The sequence below is a fragment of the Salmo salar genome, chromosome ssa13 (genome assembly GCF_905237065.1).
Source record: "Salmo salar chromosome ssa13, Ssal_v3.1, whole genome shotgun sequence".
Taxonomy (NCBI): Eukaryota; Metazoa; Chordata; class Actinopteri; order Salmoniformes; family Salmonidae; genus Salmo; species Salmo salar.
In genome coordinates, this window is record NC_059454.1 from 32,860,517 (window position 1) to 32,878,454 (window position 17,938).

At 42.4% G+C, this 17,938-nt stretch overlaps 1 protein-coding gene and 1 long non-coding RNA gene across 3 annotated transcripts in view; one reads left to right on the forward strand and one right to left on the reverse strand.

Annotated features, from left to right (window-relative positions):
• The window catches only part of LOC106566907 (disks large-associated protein 4), a 154,047-nt gene that overhangs the window by 125,760 nt on the left and 10,349 nt on the right, over positions 1–17,938 (forward strand). For both annotated transcript variants that reach the window (XM_014135485.2, XM_045693150.1), the window contains exons 5-6: positions 1,128–1,293; positions 3,343–3,559. In XM_014135485.2, the coding sequence (XP_013990960.1) occupies positions 1,128–1,293; positions 3,343–3,559 (383 nt within the window). The remainder of the gene's footprint in view (positions 1–1,127; positions 1,294–3,342; positions 3,560–17,938) is intronic.
• On the reverse strand, positions 54–7,524 carry LOC123726209 (uncharacterized). Its single transcript, XR_006758554.1, has 2 exons — positions 7,411–7,524; positions 54–4,081 (listed from the first exon to the last, which is right to left on the reverse strand). It is a non-coding gene; the product is annotated as an uncharacterized lncRNA (long non-coding RNA).

Here is a 17,938-nt window from a genome sequence, read left to right on the forward strand (position 1 = left end):
GGTTTGTTTCTCCTTATCAATCTATGTCATGACAGAACAGATAACATGGGATGTCCGAGGGAACGTATTATTTTATAGAGAAGTAGCTACAGACAACCTGCATGGAAACCTGCCTGCTCTAAAAGAGAGTTGAATATAACAATACAATTCAATTAAAGTGGCTACCACAAATGGACAGCAGGGGGCAGAATCCTGACACTGATGTGGAACAGTTTCTACAGTATATGCAAGGTAAAACCTGCAGGCTGCAACAGACCCTTGTTCATTAGGAGTACATATCAGCTTAACATGTTCTTAGGGGATGTTCATTTATAGGAAAAGGAAATCACCTACCAGCAACAGGTAACCAAAAGTTTCCATTTGAGGTCAAAAAGGTGAAATGTTTTGTCATGTTCCCCACCACCCAAACCGGCAGGCCTCGCTGCTACGCTCTCATGCTGAAGGATAATGGGGTACTGTGGTCTCCGCTACAGAGTGCATGCTCAATGCAGCATTTGGCCAGGTCAGTGTCTTATGGAGGGGGGCAGCACGGCCCTCCACTCACACATGCCCACCGCTGCTGCCGCTTCTCTCTAACCACCCCAGTGCTTTGTGTCGTGCCCCTTCCCACGCCCCATCTATTACCAAGTGCTCCGAGTGGTGTGTTAGTATCCCAGCCACAGCCAATCCAGTCATGTCTCTCATTATAAACCACTGATCCCCCATACAAACCCCTTCCACCCTCACCCCGGCACACACATTCCCACTAACAGGTGCCTTCTTACAGACAAGTCAGAACAGAGGAAACGATCTCCGTCTCAGCAGATTCCATTAATGATTACAAAGCAAAAAATAACTCAAATTTGCTCCCTTTTGTTTTGATGTTTACTGACGACTCAATGTTTCCTCTGTGCTGTCATTTTGATACCCAGCTACACCCCAATATCCTCTCATCTCACTGGTATTTAATCTCACAAAATCACAAGAGGTTTGGAGAAGGTTCAAAGCATCCACTGAAAATGGATGCTCCAGCACCAGCAGTTCTCATCAACCCAAGACGTCACGTTTCCTCCCCACCCTTCATCCAAGTATTTTCCTTACTGTTGAGGGGTAATTTCAGCAGCTAATTCTCCCCCCTTTCCCTGTAGCTGTCTCCCCTCCCTGAGAGAGCTCTCCACCAATCGGAGCCTGGACAACCTGGACTGCTTGGTGAGCCCAGGAGAGCCCCCGATGGCCATGCGGCACTGGGACGATGGCAAAGACTTCCACCAGAGCTACGCTACCCTGGGCAGGAGCATGATGAGCAGTGGGCAGGTATGTAAGTCCACTCTCTCTATTACACAGGACACTCTTCATCAGGGTCTAAAACAGGCCTGTCAGTTTGTGTGGGAATAATACCCCCATACAGCAAATACAACAGAAGTGTGACAGATGTAGGTACTACTGAATAAAATGAATTATTCATAAAGAATGCCCTCAGTCAGTGCAAAGACCTTCAGTGTGGACAAGCTTCAAGCCTGAAACAACAACCAGAAATTAATAGGATGTTGACAGCATGGTGCATTGCAGAGCCAGCAGAATCCTCTGTCTGTGACTGCAGGCAGGGATAGAATATTTCAGATTATGTGTGTGGTGAGATGCTGGTTGGTTAAACATTCAGTAAGCCAGAAGAGACAGGAATAGGAATGATGTTTGAAAGTAATTTTTAGACATGAGCCTAGGTTTTTATCAAGACCACCAGACTACTTTCAGATGGAAGACCCGACGCCACATATGCTCATGGAGTTAAAATAGCATCATATTACAGATGACAGCAGTTAAATTACCCTCTACCTCTTACAGGAATCTTTTGTTATTGTCAAATCATATTTGATTCATTGAATTTGGGAGATGACAAGAAAATCTCTTTGGGATAAAAGCAAGTTTTTTTATGAATGAACTGCAGCGTTTTATCGGGATTGATACCTGATGGATTACAATGGCTGCTTTAGCAGGAGAAGAGGCTTCAAAGGATCTGCATTGTTGTTCATGGCTGTAACTGTGCATAAAATCGAATACAGGAGAGGTTGTAATACATCGATGCCTTTCCATCAAGGCTTTTCATTGGGTAGAAAAAGGAGTACAGACAATATCAGCTTGCGTGCTAAAATTATAGACCATAAAGATGGTTTCAAGATGGTAATAATCATTCCAAAACCATGGTTAAAAGTATTGCAAGATTCTAATGGATCAAATAACAGATAAGCAGCAACCAAGGAAAAATGTGTAAATATCATGAAATGGTGTGAAGTTTCATCATTTGATTTGAATACTGAGCATCCCTGTTTACATCTCCTTTCTTTCTTGGGGGATACAATGATGACCATGTGCCAACTCTGGCACCAGCATCCTCCTCACACTGCAAAAGCAGGACGAACAAACACGGACTCCACCTGCTACCAACATCATTAAAACCTTGAACATCACAGCAGCCTGGTATAGAAGTCTGGGGCGTAATAGGCTATCATTGTTCCTCCTCCTCCACTCTGGCACTGTTTGAACAGTGAAACGAGCCCTTATCGCAGGGTGGACAGGTGAAGTTGACTCAGCTGGTCGGTCTCTCTACAATACCTACTTCCTGTCCAGTCTATACAGTTGTATTATGATATATTTCTGCTGGTGAATCTGCTGTTGTGGAAAAGTGTCATGTTGTCAACGCCAGAGCCTATAGTAAATGTGCTACACAAATAAACAAGTCCTGTAGATCAATAGCGTCGCTGAGCTGAGCAAAATCAGACACCACCACAACCACTACGACTATGATGTGGAGAGAGTGGACAGCTTGTAGTGGGAGGCTGTTGATGCCTCAGTCACAGTGATTGCATTAGCTCCAGGGAAGAGGAAAGGGAAATCTGACGCCGCTGGCTTGTCATCACTGATTAAACATTTTATGTGGTATTTCACAGATGGAATCTGTGTACTCACTGTATTGTATCAGTGAACACAAAGCTCAAACAGAATATTGATATAATGAGATATCTTCAACATGGTTATTGAATTAGCTTACTTTTGATCAATCCGTTTCATTAAGTACAATTTTGACTGTGCATGATAACTCCTGTGCCCATTTTCCTCTGGAGATAGTGATACTGTCCTTAATCAGTGCATGAGTTTCTTTGGTAAATCTAACAGTCCTTTTGATTGGGCTCTTGTGAGCTGAGGGAAACAGGATCCTTCCCACTCTCTCACCATACACCACTACCTTACTCCAGAAGCATGCCCTGCCACCCGAGACTTGCACTGCTTTCGCCTCACAGGCGGTGGCGGGCTAGCAGTCGCCTAAGTCCCCGCCCCCAACGTGTCAACCTGCACGTGTCCTTTCAGGTGTGTGGGCAGGGCTGCGGGCGCTCGCTGTACTGCGAGGGGGAGTCCCAGGCGGTGGAGGCTCTGAACCTGCCCACACCGACGTGCTTTCGCTCCCGCAGCCACAGCTACCTGCGGGCTATCCAGGCCGGCTGCTCCCAGGATGAGGACACCGCCTCAGTGGACTCTGATTCATCTCCACCCACCACCACCGGCTGCACCTACACCTCCAGCCCCAGTGAGTGTACTGTAATGCTTAGGATGGGGGGGGTGGGCTGGGCCCTGGGCTCAGGAAGGAGTTGGGCTGGGCGTATGAGGGGGATGGGCCCTGGGCTCAATTCATGAATAATTTAGTATCTGCAAGATAAGGACTATGATGTAAAATTCCCACATGCATTGATGTATATTTTCAAATCCAGCAGAAGGGAAATTAATATGAAGGATGTGAGGGACTGTACTTCTTCCGTTGTAAAGGGTATGTACTCAGTAACGCATGCACTTACACACAAACAGGGTGTGACAGATTCTGTCTCTGGCTGGTGGCACTGAATGGCCTACCAGCCCAGTGTGAAAGTAGACAGTGAGCAGGGGACATATGATGTCTGGTGATTTCACAACATTTCTCCTCTTTAGCCATCCTTATCAAATCATCACTCCATATCAAGCCATTTCAAAGTTTTAGAGGAATTACATGACATGAAGCAATTCATCCATTGCAGCTGTGGGTGGTCTCAGATAGTGGTCTGTCGACTGCTGGAGCCTGTGAACATAAGAACAGATCAAAACATTATTTGATCCCTCAAAAACATGAAGCCCAAAGCACAACAATCGTGTTGAGTATGAATAAAAACACATCAAGGTCTACTTTTCATTGCAATTGTTTCCTCCAAACAATCTCTGTTTACATTCCTGAATCTGATGTATTTCTGTGGCTCAGCTCAGAGCCTTTGATGTCTGTTACCACATCAAGGCCTATGAAAGGGGCACTCAGACAGAGCTTACAGGGGGTGAAAAGTTTATAGGGGTAGAGTCTGAGCAGCATTGAAATCAGCATGGAAATCAAATGTGCCATGCAGTCTCTTTGGAGCACAACAGCGACGCTTGTCCAGATGAACTTTGCCTCAGGGCAGACTGTAGTGGGCTTAGAGCAGGGGCAGTGAAGTTGGTCTAGCTAGGCCTGCTTTGTGCTCTCTTGGTGAATCATCTTGGGTATTTGAAACAGATGCTGAAACAAGGCCTTTACAAGGGCAGGGCACCCCATAATTGACATGTTAGAGACTATTGCTGTTTCCATTACATTTTTTGGGTACAGACTTAGCTATAGCCAAATATGAAAATTCAAAGTGTCAATCTGAACATTAGACCATAGTGTATAATTTGACTCATAGTTTTCAGCCAATCGAAGTAGCATGTTCCATCAAACATACTGTATCTTGCACTCTCACACATGTGTCTTTTCTTACAAGCACTGATTTTGCTGATAGCTGCTTTATTGAGGAAAGTTTTACTTGCAATGACTGTGTGAAATGTGGTTGTCTTACCTAAGTTGAAAGCAACACTGCAGCGCTCACACAGCCAGCCCAATTTTGATCTTTTTTCCACTAGTTGGTCTTTTGACCAAACATCTTTTTCACAGAACCGATTGGTCAAAAGACCAATTAGTGAAAAAAATATCAGAATTGGTCTACCTGTCTATGGCTGCACAGGCAGACAGATTCTGATATTTTTACACAGGCAGCCAAAATATCTGATGTGATTATTCAAAAGACCAATTAGTGGGGAAAAGATCCGAATTGCGCAGCCTAAATGCAGCCCGACTCCCCTGGATATTGCTGCATTCATAACCCAAGTGTGAAGGTGGCAATTATCAGTTGTGAAGTCGTAAATATCAGTTGAATGCATGCATTCATTCACATGCTTTGAACTCATTGAGAAACGCCGATTGGCCAATGGCCAACAATCTGCTTCAACCATAAACTAAAAGTACAGATATTATGCCTGTAAACAAATTTTAGTAATAAAAAACATATTAATATATAGATTGCTTTTTATAAATAATGTTTTGTTACGTTTAACTGCTTAAAATGCTGTTGTTGAGGTCATTTCCTTAGTAGGTGACATCAGAGGTTAGCATGTGGGAGAATTCAGAGCTCAGGGATTATAGATGAGTTTTCCACTTGTAATTACCAGTTGGAAATACCATTTCCGTAAATAACAAGTGTAGACTAACAGTGAAATGCTTTCTTACAGGTTTTTTTCCCCCAACAACGCAGTGTCAAAGACAAAGATTTTAAAAAATAAACATACAAATAGTGACACAAGGAATAAATACACAAAGAATAACGAATAACAATAACGAGTAAAAATAATATGGCTATATACAGGGAGTACTAGTAATTGAGGTAGCTGTCTACATATAGTAGGGCCGGGGTAAAGTGACTAGGCAACATGATCGATAATAGACAGTAGCAGTGTTGTGTGTTTGGCGTCAGTATGCATGTGTGTATGTACGTATTGTGTGCGTGTGTTGGGGTGTCAGTGTGAATGTGTGGGTAGAGTCCAGTGTGTGTGCATAGGGACGTTCAAGTGGATTTTTCCCAGTCATATGTGGTAAATATACCATCTTCCCAATTGGTTATGAATGCAGGGCAGTTTTTCATTCACCTGATGATACAAGATGTGAAAATGTGTTTTTTTGTTAAAGTATGATTGGGGTCCATGGGAGGGTGTCCATGGGCAAAAAAAGCTTGCCTGTGCGAAAAAATGATAAAACATTTACATTTACAGGCGGGAACGAAGGCTACCAGGGCGGGGGAAAAACGTACCCACAAAAACAGACAGAGATATTATCCAATGGGCGTTTAGAAATCCTCTATCGTATACCAAAACGTCGGGAAAATGTGACGCACTTAGCTGAACCAATCCTGTTCGTCTACGCTAAGATTGATGACCAATGACATCCAATGGTGTTGTAGTGGTCTGTCTTGAAAAGTGGACTCCAAGCCCCATCTTCAAGGGCGTGTCCTATTCGAATCCTTTCTTTAAGGAAAGTACGTTGTGAACAATCAAATGCCACCGTAGCGTATGCCTCTCTCACTATTAAAACAACCATGAATGAATGAACAGAAAATACGGATTTATTGACTCACCTTTATCAAAGTAAGATTCAGTATTTTATAAAGTACTCCTGCCTGCACAGAGTTTTGAACCGATTGGTATTAAACGTCGTAAGCCTAGCTAGCTAACGTTACCTAGCTGGTTAACGTGGATGATGAATCGCCCTGATTCTGGTAACCACGTAGCTAGCCAGCTTGCTAGTAATGGTAGCTAGGCAGCTACATCGCACAGATGCTTGTTTCATTCCACTGCTAACGTTACTAACAGTCATTTGTCACGCTAATACGTGAGCTATTATTATTAGCAGGTGACAGTTTGTGGCGAAAATTAGCTAGCTAGCAGCAATGTATTTGTATTGTTCTTTAGCTCGTTTAGCTAGGCAATGTTAGCGAAAGCAACCGTATTGTTAACCAGCTAGCTGCCAGCACGCCATCGTGATAAAACGGGTAACTAGCTAACGTTAGCTATCAACGCTGTCAACCACTGGTTGAATTATCAAACCAGTTAACTAGATTCCTATTTTGGTGAGTTTGAAGTGAGACATGTAAAATTCAATGACAAGTTCCATGTCATACATTTTCCCACCATGACATTGATGATCATATGATCCAGCTAACGTTAGATCCCGTTGCTAGATCATCCAGCCAAGTTAGCTAAAAAGCTTGTTTAACCATTTTGACATTCTTGTGTTATTGTTTATTCTGCTTCGTCTTAGTTGCACGTTAAAAGGTGTGCGTGTGGTAAGTTAAGTAGTAACACCGCATCCTTGCCAAGGATCTAGCTGCCTCCTTGCCAAATGCTTTAATAATGCATGTATTTGTTTGGTTTTACTGCTATGGTCAAAGCAAATGGATAGCTGACGATTTGTGAGCCAAACAGAAATTAAGCAGGTATTGATTGCTAACAATACTATTTCAAAACATACTGTTATGAATTTATCACTCAGGTCAACTGATGTTCGTTGGAGTTTACCTTGCTTAGAAGTCAGTTGAAGGCCAGTAGCTATTTCAGTAGCAATCCCCTGTCGCTTGCCTTTTTATTGCCTTATAGTCAAAGGCCTTTTATAGTCTGATTAGAGAGTACTGCATATACAATCAATAATTGAGCAGCTTCTGGCACCGTGCTCACTGAAGTGCTTTGCAGTTAGACAGCTGGGCCTTTTCAGAGGGGATTTGATCAGTGCTCTGTGTACCAGGGACCAGCATAGAACCCCTGACTCAAAGTTTTAGCCTGAAAGTTGTTGTAGGGCTGGGATCAGATGGCCGTTCATTCATAGGCTTCGGATAACACATGCTTAGCACACAAATACACAGACATTGAGTTGCATGCGCTGGCTATACACCCACACTGACTATAGACATACTCATTGGTGAGTCAGTGAGTGGTTTGAGAAGTCACTTTTAATGCCTGAAATATGGTACATTTCAGATCAACCTAAAGAATAAAGTAGTAGAGTAGTATGAGTAGTAAAATGACTCATTGGTTGGTTGTGCTAAAGAAAAATTAATCAAAGTAGCACAATGATGCAATCCCGGCCAGGGAGTCTGCAAGCCCCTCCTATTAGGTTTGGCTGAATCTGAATCCCTGTCCAATTGAAGTGACCAATCTGTCAGAATTGGGTCACAAGGAGGATTTCCTGCATCCATGGTGTCATAATTCAATCTCAAAGGCTCAGTCTGAGGAAGTGGGACGGTGTACCACTTGTGTAGCTGGTCACTACACACACTGCTCTAAAAAGAGGGTCGCCCAATCCTACGATATGTGTTGAACACAAGATTACAAGGGGTTGAAAGGGGTTTGAAGTGTGCGTGTGTGTGTGTGTGTGTGTGCGTGCTTGCATGAGCAAAATGGTGTCTGGTCTGTCTGGATTTGGCTTGCTGTAGTAGTCCCTGTCCAGCTTGTCTGCTGCTTTCTCTCATCAGCCCTTTCCGTCCCCTCTGGGTTTGGGCAACCAGCCTAGTTCTCCAGCAGACAGCCAGTCTGCATGTCACCCTGCCACTATAATGCTGTTAATCTGGGGCTAATCCAACCGCCGGCTGTGCCTTGTGCAGATTGGGAACACTCACAGGAGCACCTATTAAAGGTTTCCCAGGCAGCACTAGTCCAACACACAGTGAGGGCATGGATGTTTAGTGTTGCAGACAGGAAGGAATGCAGGAATCAGCTCAGGAGTCACCAGACCACCAAGGTCCCATTCAATGGGTTGCAATGGCAGACATGTTGTAGAATGTTCAGAGAAAGAACATACATGCTGCTTTTTCTATCTGCAGCGTTTAGAACTGTGTTCCCTCAAGGTTTTGAAAACGACCAAATTAGCACTGTCTCATCTCTCCCCGCTGAAGCTAGTTTGCATAATTAACACACATCTCAACTGGCAGGATGAGGAGTGCACAAAAATAAACCCAACAGTAATTAAACTGTCAAAATCCCACAGCAATCTCCAGACACTTGACATCCCAAGAGAGCAGAGAACTAGGGCTGTCCCCGACAACAATTATTGGTTGACCAAGAGTCAGTCGTCTGTTCTTTCACTAATCGATTGGTAGAAATGTTCAAACGTGTATTTTTCCATATATAGACACATCCTATGTGTTTTAATCAAATCAACCATATGCACTGAGCTTGTCTAATGGTTTAAGCACACTGTTTGATGAAATAATTAAGACACAAATGATTAAAGGCAGTCGGATTGCAACTGATTTGGTTGTGCCGGACTAACTTAGACTTATTGCGCTGTGTTGAAAAAAATGACAGTGACACTGACTTGCACCCATTCACTCTCCTCCCTGCTGCAGCGACCACCACAGAACATGTTTATCGCGCTGTCCGTGTTGCTGAAGCTGCAACATAATTACAGCCATTTCTGACCCGAAAAGTTCTGTTATCGAAATCCCTAATTTGTTTAGGAAACACATTCCCTGTTCCCTCAACCCTTGCTCTCTTTACGTGACACGTGGGCATCGCATGCACGTGACCAATAGGGCCTGCCCTATAGCATATCATAATCACATCAATAAATTGGCTATAACAAACTCTGAACACAATAACAGCAAAATGGATGCAGAGGACATGACAAACTCGAAATGGGAATGTTTACTGATTGCTCAGGAGGTAAAGGGGAAGTCAGATGTGTGGAATAAATTTGACTAGTTGCGGAAAATACTGGAGTTCAAGAAAAAGGTAAGGATAATGTATTCAACACTAAATAAATGTACCAGAGCGTGTTGTAAGCCTTTAAATAAATGTACCAGAGCGTGTTGTAAGTCTTTATTACAGCAAAGACTAAAAACAGTCACATTCATTGGTGAATGCAATTTCCAAAATGGAACGGTTTTATTGTTTATGCTAATTATTCAAGGGACGCTTTATTTTAAAACAAATGCTTGATTGCGTTTAAAGTCAGGAATGACTCCTATGCTGTGTGGTGACTTGAATAAATTATTGATTGACACAGTAGCCTATATAAGTATTGAAATATAGTCCTAAGTTAGTTTTGGTATTAAGACTAAACAGGATGTGCTCTTAGGCTTTCAGCTCGATGGTGGTTATACAAGGCTGCTATACTAAGCCTACTACTGATAAAGACATTACTTATTATGAGGATAATGATAATGAGATCAAGAAAAAGGAGGCTTATAGTTTTTCGGACAATTTGGAACAGTGTAAACAACAGTAAATTAATTCTAAAACGAGAGACCTAATTAAGTTGGTTTCCTCTCACTTTTCTTAGACAAGGCAAGGGCTGTTTTTTTTCTTCATCTCATTCTGCTGCTGCCTCCGCCGCATTGTTCTCAACACCATTATGCTGATTAACTTTGCTATTATGCACATAGCAACATGGTCTAGGAAAAGGCGCCAATTCAACAGCGCACTGATGTGTTTCAGAACCGCAGATAGCGACCACTATCCAATGAGGAAGAAAGTGCATTTTTATTAATGTTGCACTGTTGTTCTGACATAATATAACCTTATAGAATTTCAGTAGCACATCTCAGAGTGATGGACTGTGCCATCCCCACGGCCTCCACAATGGATTAGTCCACTCAGACAGGCGTGAATCAGACAGTTGTTTTATGGTGTCTTGCTATTGCTCGACTAAAATCTTGGTCGACCAAAAGCCTATCGACCAAACAATCGATCGATCGACTAAATGGGGTCAGCCCTAAAGAGAACAGAACTGATTTTAAATCTGCGGGTAAAAACGATGAATACAGAGGGTGAAATGAAACTGGGTCACGTCAGTGTAATTTATCTGGTCTTTAACTGTCTGCCGATCCGTTACTGGATATCAGATACGTCTCTCACACGTGCTGGTAGAGCTAGTATTTCCTGGAGCCTTAACTGCAATGCTTTTAACAAGCAATCCAATTTAGGTTAACCAAAATCACCAACTTGTGATGATCCCCAACATGTTGACAGTGCTGTTATGGATGTTAAGTGCTTTCCGAGCAGAAGAAACCCCATGAGCCCCACAGAGAAACAGCCTTTTGCCTACTCTCCTAACACCTTTCCCTTTGATCAGTGCATGATAGACCACTCCCCATCAGTTATAATCAACAACACTGACAGTAAAACAACTTTAGTGCTGATCAAATTCCAGTTCCGTAATCAACTCATGCCTTGTGTATGAACATACAGTAGCTTGGGCAAGACAGGTTTATCCTTGAATGCAAAGTAAAGGTGTGATTCACTGACACATTCACTACTCATGTTATCAGATATCCAAGTGCTCAGTGTTTTTGGAGGTGAACAGGGTACATGTTTTTCTCTACTAGTATCAGATACTTAGGGCTGGCATTATCTGTGGAACCAGTGGTTGAGTAGTAGCATAGCTGGTTGGCACTGCCCCCACAGGAGCAGAGGTTCAAGGCCGCTTAGTTTATCTACCCCATAATCACCTCTGGGCGGGCAGCCCATGATCATGTAGTAGAAGAGGGCAGAGCAAGTGTAGTACAAATCACAGCAGGACTGGACAGAGAGCATTTCTGACAACAGTATGAATAATATGTAGTACTACAGCTTTAGTGAGTGCTTATTTCTGTCATTAGTGTTACTGATGGAATATTACTTTTTTTCTATGACATTTGTTTGAGGGAGTAGGCTCTCTGTCAGTCTGGGCATTATACATGTTTGTGTGTACTGTGTATGGTCCACGCTAGCCTCATAGACATGGGTATCAAGAGGCTTGTGGTACTTAGAACGTGACAACACGTTACATTAATTCACTCGTTTAGTCTTGTCTATGCTGGGCATTTGAGGAATCTGTCTCGTTCTCAGGGAGTAAATGTCCCTTTGTCCTCGGCTGGCGCTGGGCCCAGAGCCGAGGCTGTTGCTGCTATTACAGCAATGTGTGAGACAGCGTTTCTCTCTGTGGCCTCTGGATTCCACAGCCCTGTTTGTGTGCATTGGTGACATTTTAATGATGGATTAAATGGAGCAGCCTGGCGTTTGTTGATGACAGATCTCATGTCTACACTACCCTGTTGATTTAAACAAAGGTTTTTGAAGGAAGTTTGGTCACACCAACATTAGCCTATATAGGACAGGCGTTTCCCTTTGTAACAGTGAATCGACTGTGAAACAGGCCTAGGCAAACCCATGTAATTACCCTGCCCTTGTTTCATTATTTTTTTAACCTTTATTTAACTAGGCAAGTCAGTTAAGAACAAATTCTTATTTGCGCCTCCCTATGGCACTCCCAATCACGGCTGGTTGTGATACAGCCTGGAATCGAACCTGTGTCTGTAGTGACGCCTCTAGCACTGAGATGCAGTGCCTTAGACTGCTGTACCACTCGGGAGCCCTTGTAGTAGTCAAGTATGTAGGTTATTCCCTACAGTTACCGGTAATAGTGCTACCAACATTGTTTTCATTCAGCCTGTGACTGTGTGTGTAGTCATGTGTGGGAGTAGACTTGGAGCCCATATGACTTGGTGAATGTGGTAACTGGACTAGAGGTCAACCGACTATGATTGTTCAACACCGATACCGATTTATTGCAGGACCAAAAAAAGTCGATAACGATTAATCGTCTTTTTTTTCTTCTTTTACAGTTGAAGTCGGAAGTTTACATTCACTTAGGTTGGAGTCATTAAAACTCGTTTTTCAACCACTCCACACATTTCTTGTTAACAAACTGTAGTTTTTGCAAATTGGTTAGGAAATCTACATTGTGCATGACACAAGTAATTTTTCCAACAATTGTTTACAGACAGATTATTTCACTTAGAATTCACTGTATCACAATTCCAGTGGGTCAGAAGTTTACATACACTAAGTTGACTGTGCCTTTAAACAGCTTGAAAAATTACAGAAAATTATGTCATGGCTTTAGAAGATTCTGATAGGCTAATTGACATCATTTGAGTCAATTGGAGGTGTACCTGTGGATGTATTTCAAGGCCTACCTTCAAACTCAGTGCGTCTTTGCTTAACATCAAAAGAAATCGGACAAGACCTCCGAAAATAAATTGTAGACTTCCACAAGTCTGGTTCATCCAATTTCCAAACACCTGAAGGTACCACGTTCATCTGTACAAACAATAGTACGCAAGTATAAACACCATGGGACCACACAGCTGTCATACGGCTCAGGAAGGAGATGTGTTCTGTCTCCTAGAGGTGAACGTACTTTGGTGCGAAAAGTGCAAATCAATCCCAGAACAAAAGCAAAGGACCTTGTGAAGATGTTGGAGGAAACAGGTACAAAAGTATCTATATCCACAGTAAAACGAGTCCTATATCGACATAACCTGAAAGGCCGCTCAGCAAGGAAGAAGCCACTGCTCCAAAACCGCCCAAAAAACCCAGACTATGGTTTGCAACTGCACATGGGGACAAAGATTGTACTTTTTGGAGAAATGTCCTCTGGTCTGATGAAACAAATATAGAACTGTTTGGCCATAAAGACCATTGTTATGTTTGGAGGGAAAAGGGGGAGGTTTGCAAGCCCGAAGAACACCATCTCAACCGTGAAGCACGGGGGTGACAGCATCATGTTGTGGGGGTGCTTTGCTGCAGGAGGGACTGGTGCACATCAAAAAATAGCACCATGAGGGAGGACAATTACGTGGATATATTGAAGCAACATCTCAATACATCAGTCAGGAAGTTAAAGCTTGGTCGCAAATGGGTCTTCCAAATGGACAATGACCCCAAGCATACTTCCAAAGTTGTGGCAAAATGGCTTAAGGACAACAAAGTCAAGGTATTGGAGTGGCCATCACAAAGCCCTGACATCAATCCTATAGAAAATGTGTGGGCAGGACTGAAAAAGCGTGTGTGAGCAAGGAGCCCAACAAACCTGACTCAGTTACATTAGCTCTGTCAGGAGGAATGGGCCAAAATTCACCCAACTTATTGTGGGAAGCTTGTGAAAGGCTACCTGAAACGTTTGACCCAAGTAAACAATTTAAAGGCAATGCTATCAAATACTAATTGAGTGTATGTAAACCCCTGACCCACTGGGAATGTGATGAAAGAAATAGAAGCTGAAATAAATCATTCTCTATTATTATTCTGACATTTCACATTCTTAAAATACAGTGGTGATCCTAACTGAACTAAGACAGGGAATTATTACTAGGATTAAATGTCAAGAATTGTGAAACTAAGTTTAAATCTATTTGGCTAATGTGTATGTAAACTTCTGACTTCAACTGTATATATATTTGTAATAATGACAATTAACACAATACTGAATTAACACTTTTATTTTAACTAAATATAGTACATAAATCTATTTAGTCTCAAATAAATAATGAAACATGCTCAATTTGGTTTAAATAATGCAAAACACAGTGTTGGAGAAAAAAGTAAAAGTGCAATATGTGCCATGTAAAAAAGCTAACGTTTAAGTTCCTTGCCCAGAACATAAGAAAGCTGGTGGTTCAATATTCCCAGTTCTTCAATATTCCAAGTTAAGAAGTTTTAGTTTGTAGTTATTATACCATTTGTATTTCATATACCTTTGACTATTGGCTGTTCTAATAGGCACTTTAGTATTGCCAGCCTAATCTCAGGAGTTGATAGGCTTGAAGTCAAAAACAGCGCTGTGATCAAGCATTGCTAAGAGCTGCTAGCAAATGCAGGAAAGTACTGTTTGAATGAATGCTTATGAGCCCGCTGCTGCCTACCACCGCTCAGTCAGTCTGCTCTATCAAATATCAAATCATAGACTTAATTATAATATAATAAACACAGAAATACAAGCCTTTGGTCATTAATATGGTCAAATCCGGAAACTATCATTTCGAAAACAAAATGTTTATTCTTTCAGTGAAATACGGAACCGTTCCGTATTTTATCCAAGGGGTGGCATCCCTAAGTCTAAATATTGCTGTTACATTGCACAACCTTCAATGTTATGTAATAATTATGTAAAATTCTGGCAAATTAGTTAGTTCACAACGAACCAGGCGGCCCAAACTGTTGCATATACCCTGACTCTGCTTGCACTGAACGCAAGAGAAGTGACACAATTTCCCTAGTTAATATTGCCTGCTAATATGAATTTCTTCACTAAATATGCAGGTTTAAAAATATTTACTTCTGTATTGATTTTAAGAAAGGCATTGATGTTTATGGTTAGGTACATTTGTGCAAAGATTGTGCTTTTTTCAGCAATGCGCTTCTGTTAAATCATCACCCGTTTGGCGAAGTTGAAGTAGGCTGTGATTCGATGATAATCAATGCAGTGGCTGTTAATTTATATGCAATGAAGAACAAGCTAGTTAACCTAGTAATATCATCAACCATGTGTAGTTAACTAGTGATTATGTGAAGATTGATTGTTTTTTTATAAGGTAAGTTTGATGCTAGCTTGCAACTTACCTTGGCTCCTTGCTGCACTCACGTAACAGGTGGTCAGCCTGCCACGCAATTTCCTCGTGGATTGCAATGTAATCGGCCATAATCGGTGTCCAAAAATGCTGTTTACCGATTATGAAAACTTGAAATCGGCCCTAATTAATTGGCAGCTGTTTAAATAGCTAGCCAGCTATGTACAGTGCCTTGCAAAAGTATTCACCCCTTTAGCATTTTGTTGCCTTACAACATGGAATTAAAATTGATTTTTGGGGGAGTTTGTATCATTTGATTTACACAACATGCCTACCACTTTGAAGATGCAAAATATTTTTTCTTGTGAAACAAACAAGAAATAAGACAAAAAAACTGAACTTGAGCGTGCCTAACTATTCACCCCCCCCCCCAAGTCAATACTTTGTAGAGCCACCTGCAATTACAGCTGCAAGTCTTTTGGGATATGTCTCTATAAGCTTGGCACATCTATCCCTTAAACCACTCAAGTGTTGCTTTAGCAGTGTGCTTAGGGTCATTGTCCTGCTGGAAGGTGAACCTCCGTCCCAGTCTCAAATCTCTGGAAGACTGAAACAGGTTTCCCTCAAGAATGTCCCTGTATTTAGCGCCATCCTTCAATTCTGACCAGTTTCCAAGTCCCTGCCAATGAAAAACATCCCCACAGCATGATGCTGCCACCACCATGCTTCACTGTGTGGATGGTGTTCTCGGGGTGATGAGAGTTGTTGGGTTTGTGCCAGACAGGATTTTCCTTGATGGCCAAAAAGCTCAATTTTAGTCTCATCTGACCAGAGTACCTTCTTCCATATGTTTGGGGAGTCTCCCACATGCCTTTTGACGAAAACCAAACGTGTTTGCTTATTTCTTTCTTTAAGCAATGGCCACTCTTCCGTATAGCCCAGCTCTGTGGAGTGTACGGCTTAAAGTGGTCCTATTGACAGATACTCCAATCTCCGCTGTGGAGCTGTGCAGCTATCTTTGGTCTCTTTGTTGCCTCTCTGATTAATGCCCTCCTTGCCTGGTCTGAGTTTTGGTGGGCGGCCCTCTCTTGGCAGGTTTGTTGTTGTGCCATATTCTTTCCATTTTTTTAATGGTGCTCTGTGGGATGTTCAAAGTTTCGGATATTTTTTTATAACCCAACCCTCATCTGTACTTCTCCACAACTTTGTTCCTGACCTGTTTGGAGAGCTCATTGGTCTTCATGGTGCCGCTTGCTTGGTGGTGCCCCTTGCTTAATGGTGTTGCAGATTCTGTGGCCTTTCAGAACAGGTGTGTGTATGTATGCATGTATATATATATACTGAGATCATGTGACACTTAGATTGCACACAGGTGTACTTCATTTAATTATGTGACTTCTGAAGGTAATTGGTTGCACCAGATCTTATTTAGGGGCTTCATAGCAAAGGGGTTGAATACATATGCACGCACCACTTTTCCGTTTTTAATTTTTTTACATTTTCTGAAACAAGTCATTTTTTTTCATTTCACTTCATCAATTTGGACTATTTTATGTATGTCCATTACATGAAATTCAAATAAAAATTCATTTAAATTACAGGTTGTAATGCAACAAAATAGGAAAAACGGCAAGCGGGCTGAATACTTTTGCAAGGCACTGTAGTTGGGCGCCATCTTGCCAGCAAGATAGTTAGCAAGCTAGGCTATCTGTGCTACTTAAGTGCAATACTGGACTGGTGCCATAGTGAACACTCGTCCTTGATACAAAAAGAACACAGCTAGTCTGGGCCTATTAGTGGACTTATTTAGTCAGTTTTCCTAAATATGCCATCTGCAAAAAGCAATCTATCATTCAGGCCATGGGCTTGCATTCATGATGAGATTGTTAGCTAGCTAAATTAGAACAAGTGTGACTAAAACCAGTGTGGCAAATGTTTTCAGTCACCAGCGCATGCCATTTTGCAGAAATATATAGCCAATAAATGTTGTATTGAATAACAGTGTAATTTACATTATGGTTTCAGTAAGAAAACAGTAACTGCTAGTGTGTGGTTGTCACACAAGTGTGATAACCACTGAGGTATAATAAGAAATGGAGATGTCCGCCCGTTATTTTTATTTTTTTTACCCCCTTTTCTCCCAATTTTGTGGTATCCAATTGGTAGTGTCTACTGTCTTGTCTCATCGCTGCAACTCCCATACGGACTCGGGAGAGGCGAAGGTCGAGAGCCATGCGTCCGCCGAAATACAACCCAACCTAGCCGCGCTGCTTCTTGACACAACGCACATCCAACCCGGAAGCCAGCCGCACCAATGTATCGGAGGAAACACCGTACACCTAGCGACCTGGTCAGGTTGCACTGCGCCCGGCCCGCCACAGGAGTCGCTAGTGCGCGATGAGACAAGGATATCCCTGCCGGCCAAACCCTCCCTAACCCAGACGATGCTGGGCCAATTGTGCGCCGCCTCACGGTCGGCTGCGGCAGAGCCTGGGCTCGAACCCAGAATCTCTGGTGGCACAGCTAGCACTGCGATGCAGTGCCTTAGACCACTGCGCCACCCGGGAGGCCCCGCCCGTTGTTTTCGCGGTAATTTACTGCGTAAAGGTGTTGACTAAAGTGTCTTATTAGGAATTTTCAAATCTGACTTCTCTGTGGCCATCCATGAACATTTTTCTTTCTGAGTCAGGCATCAATTAAACTGCGGTACCGAAGCAAAA